Source organism: Microtus pennsylvanicus, chromosome X, assembly GCF_037038515.1.
Source record: "Microtus pennsylvanicus isolate mMicPen1 chromosome X, mMicPen1.hap1, whole genome shotgun sequence".
Classification (NCBI taxonomy): domain Eukaryota; kingdom Metazoa; phylum Chordata; class Mammalia; order Rodentia; family Cricetidae; genus Microtus; species Microtus pennsylvanicus.
This window is the reverse complement of record NC_134601.1, coordinates 87256966-87271063: the sequence shown is the minus strand read 5'-3', so window position 1 is coordinate 87271063 and position 14098 is coordinate 87256966. Positions and strand designations below refer to the sequence as shown.

General features: G+C 37.6%; 1 protein-coding gene across 4 annotated transcripts in view; it reads left to right on the top strand.

Moving 5' to 3' along the window:
• The window catches only part of Kif4a (kinesin family member 4A), a 122527-nt gene that overhangs the window by 10416 nt on the left and 98013 nt on the right, over positions 1–14098 (top strand). For all 4 annotated transcript variants that reach the window (XM_075957091.1, XM_075957090.1, XM_075957092.1 and 1 more), the window contains 4 exons: positions 520–710; positions 2911–3000; positions 5559–5725; positions 6041–6135. In XM_075957091.1, coding sequence (XP_075813206.1) covers positions 520–710; positions 2911–3000; positions 5559–5725; positions 6041–6135 — 543 coding nt within the window. The remainder of the gene's footprint in view (positions 1–519; positions 711–2910; positions 3001–5558; positions 5726–6040; positions 6136–14098) is intronic.

The window sequence follows — 14098 nt, the reverse complement described above, 5'->3', positions numbered from 1 at the left end:
GGATACAAGAATGTGCTTTCATACACAGCTGCTGAGACTTCTATTTACTTTTTACCTTTCATAATTTAGAATTGTTCGAAATAGGGAGTATAAATCCTCAAGAATAAATCTTGGAAAGGCTTTTACCATGACTTGGCTACCTTTATTATCTTAGTCACATCTGTGGTTTTTTTTTAAAGGTTTATTATTATGTATACAGTGTTCTGCCTGCATACCTACCACACCAGAAGAGGGCACCAGATCTCATTATGGATGGTTGTGAGACACCCTATGGTGGCTGGGAATTAAACTCAGGGCCTTTGAGTACTCTTAACCTCTGATCCATCTCTTCAGCTCCCACATCTGTATTTGGCTTTTAAGGACTTTCAAAAGGTGGTGCAGTTTGAGACCAGTAATTTTCTTTACTTTTCTTGAGTAATATAAATTTATAGAACCCACAGAACTCTTCTTTGTAGCTGCTAATTAAAGGAATCTGTCTTAAGAAAGCCACTGTTATCCATGTGGCTTCTATTTTCCCAGGATACAATGCAACTGTCCTGGCCTATGGGCAGACTGGTTCTGGAAAAACCTATTCAATGGGAGGTGCATACACTGCAGAGCAAGAACATGAATCAACTATCGGGGTCATTCCCAGGGTAATACAGCTTCTCTTCCAAGAAATTAATAAAAAGAGTGACTTTGAATTTACTCTGAAAGTGTCTTACTTGGAGGTAAGTGTTTTATCTTGTTATTCTGAATTCAAGATTATCTTTGAGTAGAAAAATACATCGAAATGAGATTTTTTTCCTGGCATGTCTCAAATTAGTAAATTGAATTTTTAGTAAATTGCATTTTAATAAATTGATAGCAAAAACTTACTTTCTCAGTTGGATCTGGATCCAACCCAGTTCTTAATTAGAATTAATCTGTTTAATCTGATTGTTATAAGAGTTGGCACTTCCATACAAAAATATATAGAAATTCTTTAATTTTAGTTTGGCTTGTATCACTGATTCCCTGTGGAGTATGCAGAAAAGTGCTCCATTTCACTTTTCTCCTGAGGCTTGAGTTATAATGCTGCTGCTTCATGAAGAATGTTAGTAAAAATCAGGCAAAATATTATGCTTTGTAACTGGTGATAAAATATATATTTACTCAACAGATACTTATTGAGCATCTACTATGTGCCAGACCCTGATCTGGGTACTCAGATAGATAATGTACATGGGAGATTCAGTGGATTAACAAGATTTTAAAGACCCTGTCCTTAAAGGAACCTGAATTGTAGTGTATATCAGTATAAAATTGATTGGCCAATTGTATTTAACCTCATGATACCCAAAGGCATAAGGCATATTTAGAGAATTTGGCTTCTTAGAAGCTAGTTTATTGGTTCTACTGCAGTGATGCAGTGATAGCTTTGAGGAATAAGAATTAAACTTGCAAAATTTATGCATGTTAATTGTAAATTGTATGTAAATAGTTCATCCTGATGTCGAGTTGTTATATATTAACAGAGTATAAGAGATAAAATTAGGAGGTTACAGATGATTACAATTACGTCTTATTTTCTAAAGGTTTGTTTTATTTGTGTGTGTGTGTGTGTATGTGTGTATGTATGTATGTATGTATGTGCGTATGTGCACCTGTGAGTGCAGGTTCCCGACAAGGTCAGAGACAAAGGATACCCCAGAGCTGGAATTACAGGAAGTTGTGAGCTGCTTAACGTGGGTGCTAGGGACTAAACGTGGGTCCTCCTACAAGAGCAGTACACTCTTAACCACTGAGCCATTTCTCCAACCCCATCTAGCTTTGCCTTCTTGAGTTTTGATTGACTCAGCCTTGGTCAAGGTAATTGAATATAGAAATGATTTGAGAAACTAGCGTGTTAAAATGACATCAGCAATAACAGTAAAGAGGTGTAGAGCTCATCATGTATGAAACATTCTCTTAGGTACTTAAGTTTTACTGTTTTATTGAAGCATTAGTTTCAGTTCTTCCCTTGCTCCCAACTTCCACCCTTTCGCATCATAAGCAACCATTGTTCACATTTTAACTGGTAAAGTGATGCTGTTGTGGTAGCAGTAAGGAACTGAATTTGGGGGCTGGAGAGATGTCTCAGTGGTTAAAAACACATGCTGTTCTTGGAGAGTACCCTGGGTTCGGTTCCTCCAGCTCTAGGGGATCAGATAGATGCTCCTGGCCTCCACAGGCTCATGCCAACATACATACAGACATACACATAATTAAAATACAAATCAATCTTTTTTGTAATAGAACTGAATTTGAACACCCATATAACTAAGTTTTCCTGTGCCTGTTATTTCCAAGAGACTTTATCTTAAAAGCGGTATTAATTGTGTTACAATATATGAATTTAATATGAAGTTAATACATATAAAGCCCTTTTTTCTCCCCTTTATCTTTTCCTCTGCCCTAATCCCTTCCTTCTTTTCCCCCTCCCCTCTTCTGTCTCCTTCTCTTCTCCCTTTCCTTTTCTCCTACTTTCCTTTTCCCCTCTTCTGTTTTTCTCCCCTCCAGTCTTCTCCTATCTTCACCCCTCTTGTCTCTATTCTTTCCTCCTCTCCTCTCTCTCTCCTCTACTTTGTTTTTCCTTTGTATCTGTTGTTTGCGGTGTTAGAGCCTTGTGCATGGTTGGCAAGGGAAAAGCTCTACTACAGACCTATACCCACAGCCATTAAAGGCTTTAAAATTTCTTCCTCCCTCCCTCCCTCCCTCCCTCCCTCCCTCCCTCCCTCCCTCCTTCCCTTCCTCCCTCCCTTCCTTTCTTTCTATTTAGCTATCATGTGTAAAAACATATATTTCTTTAATATATATATATATATTATTTTTAAAAATTACTTATGATTGTGAAACCCACAGAGGTGGCCACTGTTAACATATTTTACCACTTTCTTTCAACAATATCAGATTTACAATGAAGAAATTTTGGACCTTTTATGTCCATCTCGTGAGAAAACTCAAATAAATATCCGGGAGGATCCAAAAGAAGGCATAAAGGTGTGTTTTACTTTTTTCCTTTCTTTTTGTGATGTTATTACAAATGTTGGTGAGTAATAAAGGTCACATCCCTTTTTTGCCACTGGTTTTTTAGTGATTGCCAACATCTTAGTCTTTCAGGTTTTGTTTGGCCCTAATTCTTTTATATAAGCTAGAATTGCTAGAGGAGTGCTCTTGTGAGAAGAAATTAAAGGAAGATTTGTATTCAGCATCATCACTTTCTTTTTGAAGGACGTAGAAGAACATTGTTTACAGCGTTCTGAGACTAAGCCCTTTAGTATGGTAGCCACTTGCTACAAGAAGGTATTTAACTTGTAATTAATTAAAATTGAACAATCTGTTCCTTAGGTACACTAACCATATATCCAGGGGTCACTTTTCTGTGCTGCTTCTGACTACTTTGTTGTTGAGCACAGATATGTAAGATAGCCATGATCATAGAAAATTCTACTGGACATCACCACCAGACACTATACTGGGCTCTGGAATGATTTTAAAAAGTAGAAAACGAAATACAGCAATTTAGAGTATATAGCCCCATAAGGAAATGATCACTTATCTGAGAACTTTGATCACATGGTCTAGGTGCAGTGCTTGAGTATTCAGAACTAGAAGAATCAGAGGCTGTGCGTGGATGACATTGAGTAGAACAGGCTTGGGGAAGTGTGGGAAATTGTAGCTTATCTACTTTCTTTCTTGCTCGTCACAAAGAACAGAGAGTGACTATTTAAGGTGTAGCAAAGACTAGGTGCCAGTCTTTTTTCCTGTTATCCAGGTATTAAAGCCACACTTGAAATATACCGGGCCTGGTAAGTTTGAAATATACAGGAAGATAATTTGGATAACAAAGATAAGAAATCTGGGCAAAATATATCATCAGGAAGAATGTGGGTGCTGAACTACATCTTGACTATATCTTAAGATCTTTTATGTGCCCCACATGAAGACAGGGCAGACATTGTGTGAGACAAGATATGTGATTCAAAAAAAATGTGTTCCTGGCACAAATTGGTGTAAGAATAAGTTTTTACACATTTTCCAGATAGCATTTAAGAAACAATCAAACAGGAGGTCTGTGGAGATAGCCCAACAGGTAACAATGCTTCCCACCAAGCCTGGTAACTGTTTGAGCCCTGGGGCCCACAAGGTGGAAGTAGAGAACTGACTCCTACAAGTTGTCTTCTGACCTCTGCACATGTACTTTGGCAGCAGATGTATTGCTGTAGCAGCTGTGTGTGTACACATACCCTTACACAATAACTTGCATAAAAAGACTTTATAGTAAGGAGTAACTATAGCAGGAAAGTAAAGCCTAGACCGGCCTGTCTAGGATAGGAAACTTGGGCTGGGAAGTGAAAAGAACTGTGTTAGGAAAAGATTATGAAGCCAGCCTAGACAACTTAGTTTTTCCCCAGCCCTCACTAACAGTACGTAATTATGTAAAGCTTCTGAAGGAAACACTGCCCTGGCTACTTACACTGGGCTTTTAGTCTTATGTGTGTATCTCTCCAACTTTGTTGCTCCCGGAACTTCAGAGAGAATTTCAAAGTGTCTTTGTATCCACCTCATCTAGAATAAGGGTTAGTAGTATGCTGACATTCTAGGAAGGCTGACTGGAAATGAAAATAAACTCAATGGGAGAAAGACTAGGGTGATGAAGATGCAGTTGGGGAAATTATTGCCTTGTGTTTTGCACATGAGGTAATATTGGTGTGGATGTGGTTTTAAAAAGAAGTAGCTGATTCCCAATAATGTCTGAGTTGGTGATACATGGGATATGAAGGAGTAAGAGGAACTGACAGTGATTTGAAGTTTTGAAACTATGAGGGTGGAGCTGTTAATAGAAATGAGACATAGTAAGGAGAATTGGTATTGGTGGAAGGAAGCAAGATGAATTTTGTTTATAATGTCCTGATTCCAAAGGATAAGTAGTCAGCAACTAGAAATAAAGGAGAAGAAATTGGAGTCACAGATAGCTATTTAGGAATACACTCATAGTATACTAAGGCTAGCAGGAACCTCATAATAATACAGTCCTATCAGCCCTACCCCAAAGCTCCAAGAGAGTTTGACATGTGTAAGTTCCCTCAGGTAGTTAAGGACCATGCCTAAAACTTGATGTTTGTGGCTTCCTAAGCTGGTGAAAACTGCCATGCTGTTTTCTCTAGGAGAAAATGGAGTATGAAATGGATTGAAGGTACAGGAAGGAACAGAGTCATGTGGAGGAGAAAATAGCAAAGAGAAATGCCATTGCAATTTATGTTGTACTTGATCTCTTTTGGAGCAAATGTTGACTTTTTACCCTCCAAGATTTAGAGACCTTCTCTAACTCCAGCACTATATCTAGTACCCTTTTTCTCAACTTTATAGGTAAGATTGGAGACTTTGCTTCTCAGATGTCATCATATAGTTCCCTATTAAAAGTTCTCATTTTTCCAGCCTTGCATATAATGATATTCTCCTGGAACAGGAAGGCATTTTCCATTCTCTAATCCCTTTACGTCTATTCAAGAATGAAAAGAATGAATCAAAGAAGCTTTTTTTCCTCTTGAAATTAGATTGTGGGACTCACGGAGAAGACTGTGCTAGTTGCCTCGGATACTGTTGACTGTCTAGAGCAGGGTAACAACTCCAGGACTGTGGCCTCCACGGCTATGAATTCCCAGTCATCTCGATCTCATGCCATCTTTACGATCTCCATAGAACAAAGAAAGAAAAATGACAAGTAAGTTAGAGCATCACAGTTGTCATGTACTGTGAAGGCTAAATGTCAGGTGGCTTTTTCCGTTGATTTGACATTTAGATGTTATAACGATGAGCATTAATGACCACTGGAGCTACTTTTACTGTCTTGAAGGTGTTTCCTTTTTTCTTTTCTTTTTTTTTTTTGGTTTTTTGGTTTTTCGAGACAGGGTTTCTCTTGTGGTTTTGGAGCCTGTCCTGTCTTGAAAGAAATAAGAGATAGCCAATTAGCTTTGATAACTCAGCTGCTTTCAAGCTCATGTATTGTTTTCACTGTGTCTTCCTGTTATCATCACAGAAACAGCAATTTTCGTTCCAAGCTGCATCTTGTAGACCTTGCTGGCTCAGAGAGACAGAAGAAAACCAAGGCTGAAGGAGATCGTCTGAAAGAGGGTGAGACAATTAAGGTCATAGCTCTTGATAAAAATGTGCATGCCTTTGTTGGTATTGTTGGTATTATGAAAGGACTATTTCAGTTTACCTTCTAAATAATATCTACAGTTCAAATTTGAGATTACTTTCAGAAATGGTGAAAAGTTATTTCTTACCCTTGTACTGATTCACAAATTCAGGTATGAAATTTGAACCTCTCCCTTGGTTTGATTTCATCTGCTCCAGTAAATTTTAGGTTTATCTCCACCCACATATAATTAAAATATTCCAGTTCTGTTGTTACAAGTGTCTGCTGTCCCTTACAGATGTTGCCGTATGTAAACATTATCAACATGGTTTCCATCTTTGTTCAAGTTGTTGACTAGAGAAGTGTGAAAGTTGATGCTATTGGAAACCATCTAGTATGACAGTAACCCAGTGATATACGTGAACTGTCTCTTTGGCATCCATCTTTCATTTCTGAATGAGTTTTATACGCACTCTTCTTGTTTGCTATTCACACTTTGGATTTTAGCCTTTGTAATGTAATTTCAAAGGTCTCATACCCATACCTTCCTTTTCTTTTTTCAGGTGTTTAGTTCCGGGTTGTTTTCTTTGGGAGATTTACATAATTGAGATATAATTCAACATACTATATTTAAAATTGTGCATGTCAGTTGATTTAGTATGTCCACAGAACAGTGCAGGCATCACCACAACCTCATCTCAGAATCTTTTATCATCTTGAAGAAAAGCATCACAACTTGTTGGGACCCATCCCTCATTCCCATTTATCCTTAGATGAAATATAGTACCTTTGTGACTGACTTCTTTAACTTAGTGTAAGATTTGCAAGGTAAGCACATTAGCATATTAATCAGTACTCATTCTTTTTATTGCTGAATAGTATTCAGCAGTATGGATATACCACATTTTGTCCTTTCATCAATTATCAATGATGGCTGTTGTAAATATTTTTTTCTAAGTCTCTCTATATAAGTTTTCAAACAGACAGTTTGTTTTTGTTTTAAGACAGAATCTTGCTCTCTATTTTCAGCTCACATGGAATTCACTATATATAGACTAGGATCCATCTGCCTCTGCCTCCTGAGTGCTGAAAGTAAAGGTGTACACCACTATGCTCACCCCAGACAAACTTTTAAATATATATTGAGAATATACATAGGAATGGAATTTCTGGGTTACTTGTTAACTCCATTTTAACTTTCTTTTTTGTAAAGTTATGAGTAGTGTGCCCTTTTTAAAACATGTAACTGAGTGAATTTTAGTTGTTCATAAGGAGTTCTTAGCCATCACCAAAATAAATTTTAGGTTATTTTTATTCTTCCCCCAAAGAAATTAATATTCATTAGCAGCCACTCCCTATTACTTATTAATCCTCTCCCTCTACAAATTTGACTCTTTGGAGCTTTTCATATAGAAGGAATTATGTAGTTGTGTGCCCATTTTTTATTGACTTTTTTTTTTGAGCCAGTGCTAGGGATTGAACCTAGGTTCTCGTGCATGCTAATCCTGAGTGCCTCAGCCCTTGATTGACTGTTTTCCTCAAAACATGTTTTCATAGTTAATCCATGTAGCATGTATCATTGCTTCATTCCTTTTCATTGAAAATTGTTTCACACATCTTATTTATTTGTGTCTATGGTGTTCTGCCTACATATATTCCTGCAGGCCAGAAGAGGGTACCAGATCTCATTACAGGTGGTTATGAGCCACTATATGGTTGCTGGGAATTGAACTCAGAACCTCAGGAAGAGCAGTCAGTGCTCTTAACCTCTGAGCCCTCTCTCCAGCCCTATTTCACACATTATATTGATGTATTCTTCCCTTGACAGATGTTTGAGTGGTTTCCAGTTTTTGTTTGCTTTTTGGTTACTATGAATAATGCTGCTATGAATTTTTTTCAACCAGGTTTCATGTAGCCCAGTCTGCCCTTGAACTTTTGATCTTCTTGCCTCCACCTCCCATTTGCTGGGATTACACACATGTGTTACCGTATTGATTATGAATATTTGTACACAAGTTTTTCTTAAAGATAGAGGTTTTCATTTCTCTTTGGTATAAATCTAAGAATAGAATTGCTGGCCTGGTACTTGCTATGCACACCAGGCTGACCTTTAACACAGAGCATTCCTCCTGTCTCTGCCTCCTGAGGGCTAGGATTAAAGGCCTGTACCACCGAACCAGGTATTTACATTTTTTTTTTAATTCTAGCCCTCCTAGTAGGTATAAAATATCTCATTGTGGTTTTCATCTGTATTTAATTAATGGCTAAGTATGTTAAACATTGTTTCATGTACTCATTGATAATTTGTATATCTTCTTGGAGAAAATGACCATTTATTTATGTTTGATTCATTTCAGTTAGTTTTTGAATGTCGTGTTAAGATTATTTCCTCATTTCCAATCTGTTTCATGTGTATATCTAGATATCCAGTATTATTTATTTGAAGACTATTCTTTTCCTACTAAATTTCATTGATCTCCCTGTAAGAAGCAGTCTATTCTGTAGATCTGTCTCTTTTTTCACCAGTGCCTACCTGACTTGATTACTGTAATTTTGTAGTAAGTTTTGAAGTTGAGAAAAGCGATGCCTCTAACAGGTTTTTTTTAAAGATTGTATTGGTTATTCATGGTTCTTTAAATTTTCTTTTCTTTTTTTTTTTTTGGTTTTTTGAGACAGGGTTTCTCTGTGGCTTTGGAGCCTGTCCTGGAACTAGCTCTGTAGACCAGGCTGGTCTCGAACTCACAGAGATCCGCCTGCCTCTGCCTCCCGAGTGCTGGGATTAAAGGCGTGCGCCACCACCGCCTGGTTCTTTAAATTTTCATTGCAATTTGAGGATCAGCCTGATTGATTTCTGCAAAGAAGCAAACAGGAATTTTCAGAGGTGTTGCATACAATAAGCAGGTCTTTTTGGAGAGCATTGCTCCTTCAGCCGTGTTCAGCCTTATAGTCGGGAACACTGTCCTTTTTCCTTACTATCTTTTAATGAGCTTTAAATTTTTTGAAGTATTTAATGCTTCTGTTAATTTTATTTCTAAATATTATTTCAGCACTATTAAATTGAAGTCTTTTTTTTGTTATTTTGTCTTTTTTTTTTTTTCTGAAGCTGAGGACGGAACCCAGGGCCTTGCGCTTGCTAGGCAAGCGCTCTACCACTGAGCTAAATCCCCAACCCCTGAAGTCTTTTTAATTTCATTTAAAAATTATTTATTGAGTTTAATATAATTGATCGTGTATCCATTGACCTGCACAGTTTATTGGTTCTAATAGTTTGGTTAGGTCTTTCAAGATGTCTATGTACAGGATTATGCCATTTGTGAAGAGAGAATTTTACTTCTTTCTTTCCAATCAGGATGCTTTTATTTCTTTAGGGCTTTTCCTTTTCTGCCTAAGTGTCTTTGCTTGAAGTTTCAATGCATTATTTGATAGAAATATTAAGTGTGAATATTGTCGTGTTCTTGACCTTAAGAGAAAAAAACACAACAGTTTTTTTTCTACTTTTAGTGTATGTTTGCTATGCATTTTACATAGAAGCCTTCACACATGTTGAAGAAGCACTAAGTCTGGTTTGCTGAGCATTGCTTTTATTATATATGGGTATTTATCAAGTGCCTTTTTGTCATTTTTGACATGGTTGCATTATTTTTATGCTTTCATATATTTTTTTGGTTGTTGTTGTTGGTTTGTTTTCAGTTTTGTAACTTTCTTGAGTTAATTCTGTGTAGTTTCTGTTCTCTCTAGTTTGCCATCACAGAAGTTTCTGCTTACTTAGTTTAGTGATTAGCTAATGATTAGTCACAGGTTTCCTTAAATGCTGGCCTTGCAAATCTCCCATCATTTACCAAGGACTTTGTACATGTTGGGAGATACACCTTCCACACTCATGCACTTTACAGCTCTGCATTAGCATTTATTCATTGCTTGAGCAAGCCTCAAATTTTCTATATGCTTTCCCCCAATTATTTTGATTTTCTTTGAACATTTAGAATTAGCTACTGTTGGGGTGATTTTTTTTCTCTCCCTTTAGGTTTATTGAATTTTTTTTCTTTTATTTGTTTTTTTGAGACAGGGTTTCTCTGTAACTTTGGAGCCTGTCCTGGAACTAGCTCTTGTAGACCAGGCTGGCTTAGAACTCACAGAGATCCGCCTGCTTGAGTTTTATTTTTATAAATTAACTTCATATATGTTGTTTATATTACCTTTAGTATCATGTTTTGATAATATTATTGTGAAATTATTAGCATAGTCAAGCTAACTAGTATAACAGTTGTTTTTGTCAGTGCTTTATTGCTAGAGACACCATGACCAAGTCAACTCTTGTAAAAGAAAGCATTTAATTGGGTGCTTGCTTACAGTTTTAAAGGCTTAGTTCATTCTCATCATGGCAGAGAGCATGGTGACAGGCAGATATGGTGCTGTAGAATTGCTGAGAGCTATATATCCTAATCCACAAGCAGAGAAAGGTAGAGAGACTGAGACTGGGCCTGGCATGGGTTTTTGAATCCTCAAAGCCCGCCCCCAATGGCACACTTTCTCCAGCAAGTCAGCACTTTTAGTCCATTCAAATATAAGGAATGATTAAAAAAGATTAGCAAAGTATAAAATGAGGCTGAAACATAAGGATTATAAATTCTAGGCCAGGCCGGGCAGTGGTGGCGCACGCCTTTAATCCCAGCACTCGGGAGGCAGAGGCGGATCTCTGTGAGTTCGAGACCAGCCTGGTCTACAGAGCTAGTTCCAGGACAGGCTCCAAAGCCACAGAGAAACCCTGTCTCGAAAAAAAAAATAAATTCTAGGCCAGACTGGACTCTCATAGTAAGACCTTGAGACTAGGGCTAGAGAGGTGTCTCAGCAGTTTAGAGAATTTACTGCACAATCATGAGGACCACAGTTTGAATCACAGCACTCCTGTAACAAGCCAGACATTTTGTCAATTCCCACAGCTCAGAATGGGGTGGAGACAGGAGCATTACTGTGGTTTGCAGGCTTCCACCCTAGTTGAGAAAACATGAATCCCAACTTCAGGAGAGACCCTACCTCAAAAGAATAGGCACAAAATGATGGAGGAAGACACCTGATGTCCTCTTCTGGCTTCTATGTTTACATATGCTCATATGTAAATAATGAATCATTTAAAAATAAAGTAGATTTTAGTTGTTTTAGCCAAAAAAGAAAATAGTTCTGCAACATGCAGGAAAATAGAATCAAATGTATTAAACAAATTAAGTCAGGAAGAATAATATGTTTTCTCTCATTGTGGATCCTAAGTTTTATATAGACACATAAAGTCATGTGTGTGTGTGTGTGCTTGCATATTAAAAGTAAAACTATTCAGTATATGAGCCTATAAGAGGTTATTTTTGTTCAAGCTACCACATTCTGTTCCCTAGACCCTATAGACTTTTAGCCATATCATAATGTAAAATGCCTTCAGTCCAACTTCAATAGTCCCCATAGTCTATCAGTCTCAACAGTGTTTAAATGTTCAGAAGACTCTTCTGAGACTCATGACAATCTCTTAACTATAACCCCCCCATAAAATGAAAATCAAAAAGCAGATCACATACTTTCAATATACAGTGGTATATTATTCCAAAAGGGAGGAAAGGAAACATAGTGAGGTAATATTGACCAAAGCAATACCAAAACCCTTCAGAATAAATTCTGTATTTCTGTCTGATGTCAAAACACTCTTCAGAACTCCAACTTCTTTCAGCTGTGGTAATTGCAGTGCACTTCTCTCTCTTGGGCTGGTTCCATTCCCTGTTATTAGCTTTCCTCAGCAGGTATCCCACAGCTCTGGCATCTCTAACTTCTTGGGGTCTCCAAGGCAATCCAGATTTCACCTTCAAAGCTTCACTCAATGACTTCTCCAGGCTTCCATGCAAGGAAATCCCTGAAATGCACCTACCCTCCGGGGATTTCCTTAGCCACAGAGAGAGATCCCACAACTACCCAAACATTAGACAACATTACCATCCCACTCAGAAATTTTCTTCACCCATTTTACCCCCATTCTACTTGAAGCAGCCAATTACTATTTTCTGGCCCCATAGTAATTTTGCACATTCTTAGACTTCCTTTAACTATGATGATGTAGTGTGTGTGACACACACCTAGCTTATTTTACTCAATATATTGAGCTTTGTGTTTCCTTTGCAGTGCTGACGACTGAACCCATGCCTTTGCATATGCTAGACAAGTGATGTACTACTGAGCTAAGTTCTTCAGGCCCAGTATAATGTTTTTGAGGCTTATTCATATTCTTGCTTTGATTAGTAATTGGTTTTTTGTATTTCTGAATAATGTTCTAGCTTTTGATTATATAATGATTTGACTTCTGTTACGTTGGTGAATTATTTCAAATTTTATCCATTATGAATAATGCTGTTCAAAACATTTATGTGCCCTTTTGTGAACATGTCTTAATTTTTCTCCAGGACATACCTAGGAATTCAAGAGGGTAAATACATGCTTAAGATGATAACAAAATGATTAACAAACTCTAGCATACTTGGTACCATTTTACATCTCCATTGTATTAGGGTTCCCACTTGTTCACATTTTCATAATTCAAATGGTTTCATAGCATACTTTTACTGAGATCTAGAGTTCTGACTGTTGAGGTAGGCACCAATCTATGAGTACAGCAGAATATCATTAGGAATCATTTCAGTGACTCTTTTGTCAGTTATGTTTGCTTCTGTCCTAGATTTCTGGGTTGTCTAGCCTCTGGGTCCTGGCCCTCCAGGCAGTGTCAGGGGTGGACTCCCTCTGGTGGTATGGGTCTCAAGCTGGACCAGTCATTGGTTGGCCACTCCCACAATTTCTGTACCACCTTTACCCTAGCACATCTTGTAGGCAGAATAAATTGTAGGTGGAGGGTTATGTGGTTGGATCGGTGTGCCAGTCTCTCCACTGGAAGTCTTACCTAGTTACAGGACATAACCAATTCAGGCTCTGTAATCCTTATTACTAGGAATCTTAGCTAGGGTCACCCTCATAGATTCCTGGGAGTTTCCATTGCACTAGGTTTCTAGCTCATCCTCAAGGTGTCGCTTAATTCTAATAGTCTCTCCTAGTACTCTCTCTACCTCCATTCTCCTTCCACCTGATCCTTCCCACCCACTTGGTCCAGTGTAGACAGAGCTTTCAAAAGTTGTTTTGTATATTGATACAAATTCAAAATTAATTTTGTTAAAGCCTGCTGTACATCTTTCTAATCTTGTTCAAGGCACTGTACCAATTCAGCTCATTTAACAATGTAATGCAAATTTCTAGTTATTGAAAGTTATTATTACCAATTATTTATGATAATAAATACAGGTTAGTAATTAGTCACCTATTACAATCAAACTTGTAGTCACATTAGGTATGTTTTCAAGGTCAAATATATTTTAAATAGACAAGTAATCTTCAAAACACTCCTAGATCTACAGAATATGGCACTTAAGATGTTTTAATAGCCTAGGTTCTTTTTTATGACAATGAGACATGTCTGCTTCTGGCAGCCCCAGTCTACTTCAAAGAAGTTGATGGGCATCGAAGAGACTCCATATGGAGTTTACTTTCTTTGTGACAAAAGTAAGCCTCTGGGCAAGAAAATGCACTTGCCTTCACTGTTGACAGTATGCTGTCCTGATGAGATAAGCAGGCCACAAAAGAGAGTGACTGCCAAATCTTTGTCAAGACAAAATAGGACAGCACTTCAGAACATCCTGCTTCATGGAAAAGTCTGTCAGTTATTTTAGGCCTATAGTCTGAAGATGGATGCCCCAACATTTGGGTGACTGTCCAGGCACTCAGCTGTTTTTGTCATTTCTCACATTTTTTGAAAGTCACTTGCTTACACTTCCTGCTTACTGAGTTAATAATATTTACTTCTCGGATCTCTGAGTTAGATGAAGACCTGATAGTTATAATTATAGTTTTTTCTTGTTTACCAGACTCAGAAAAGAA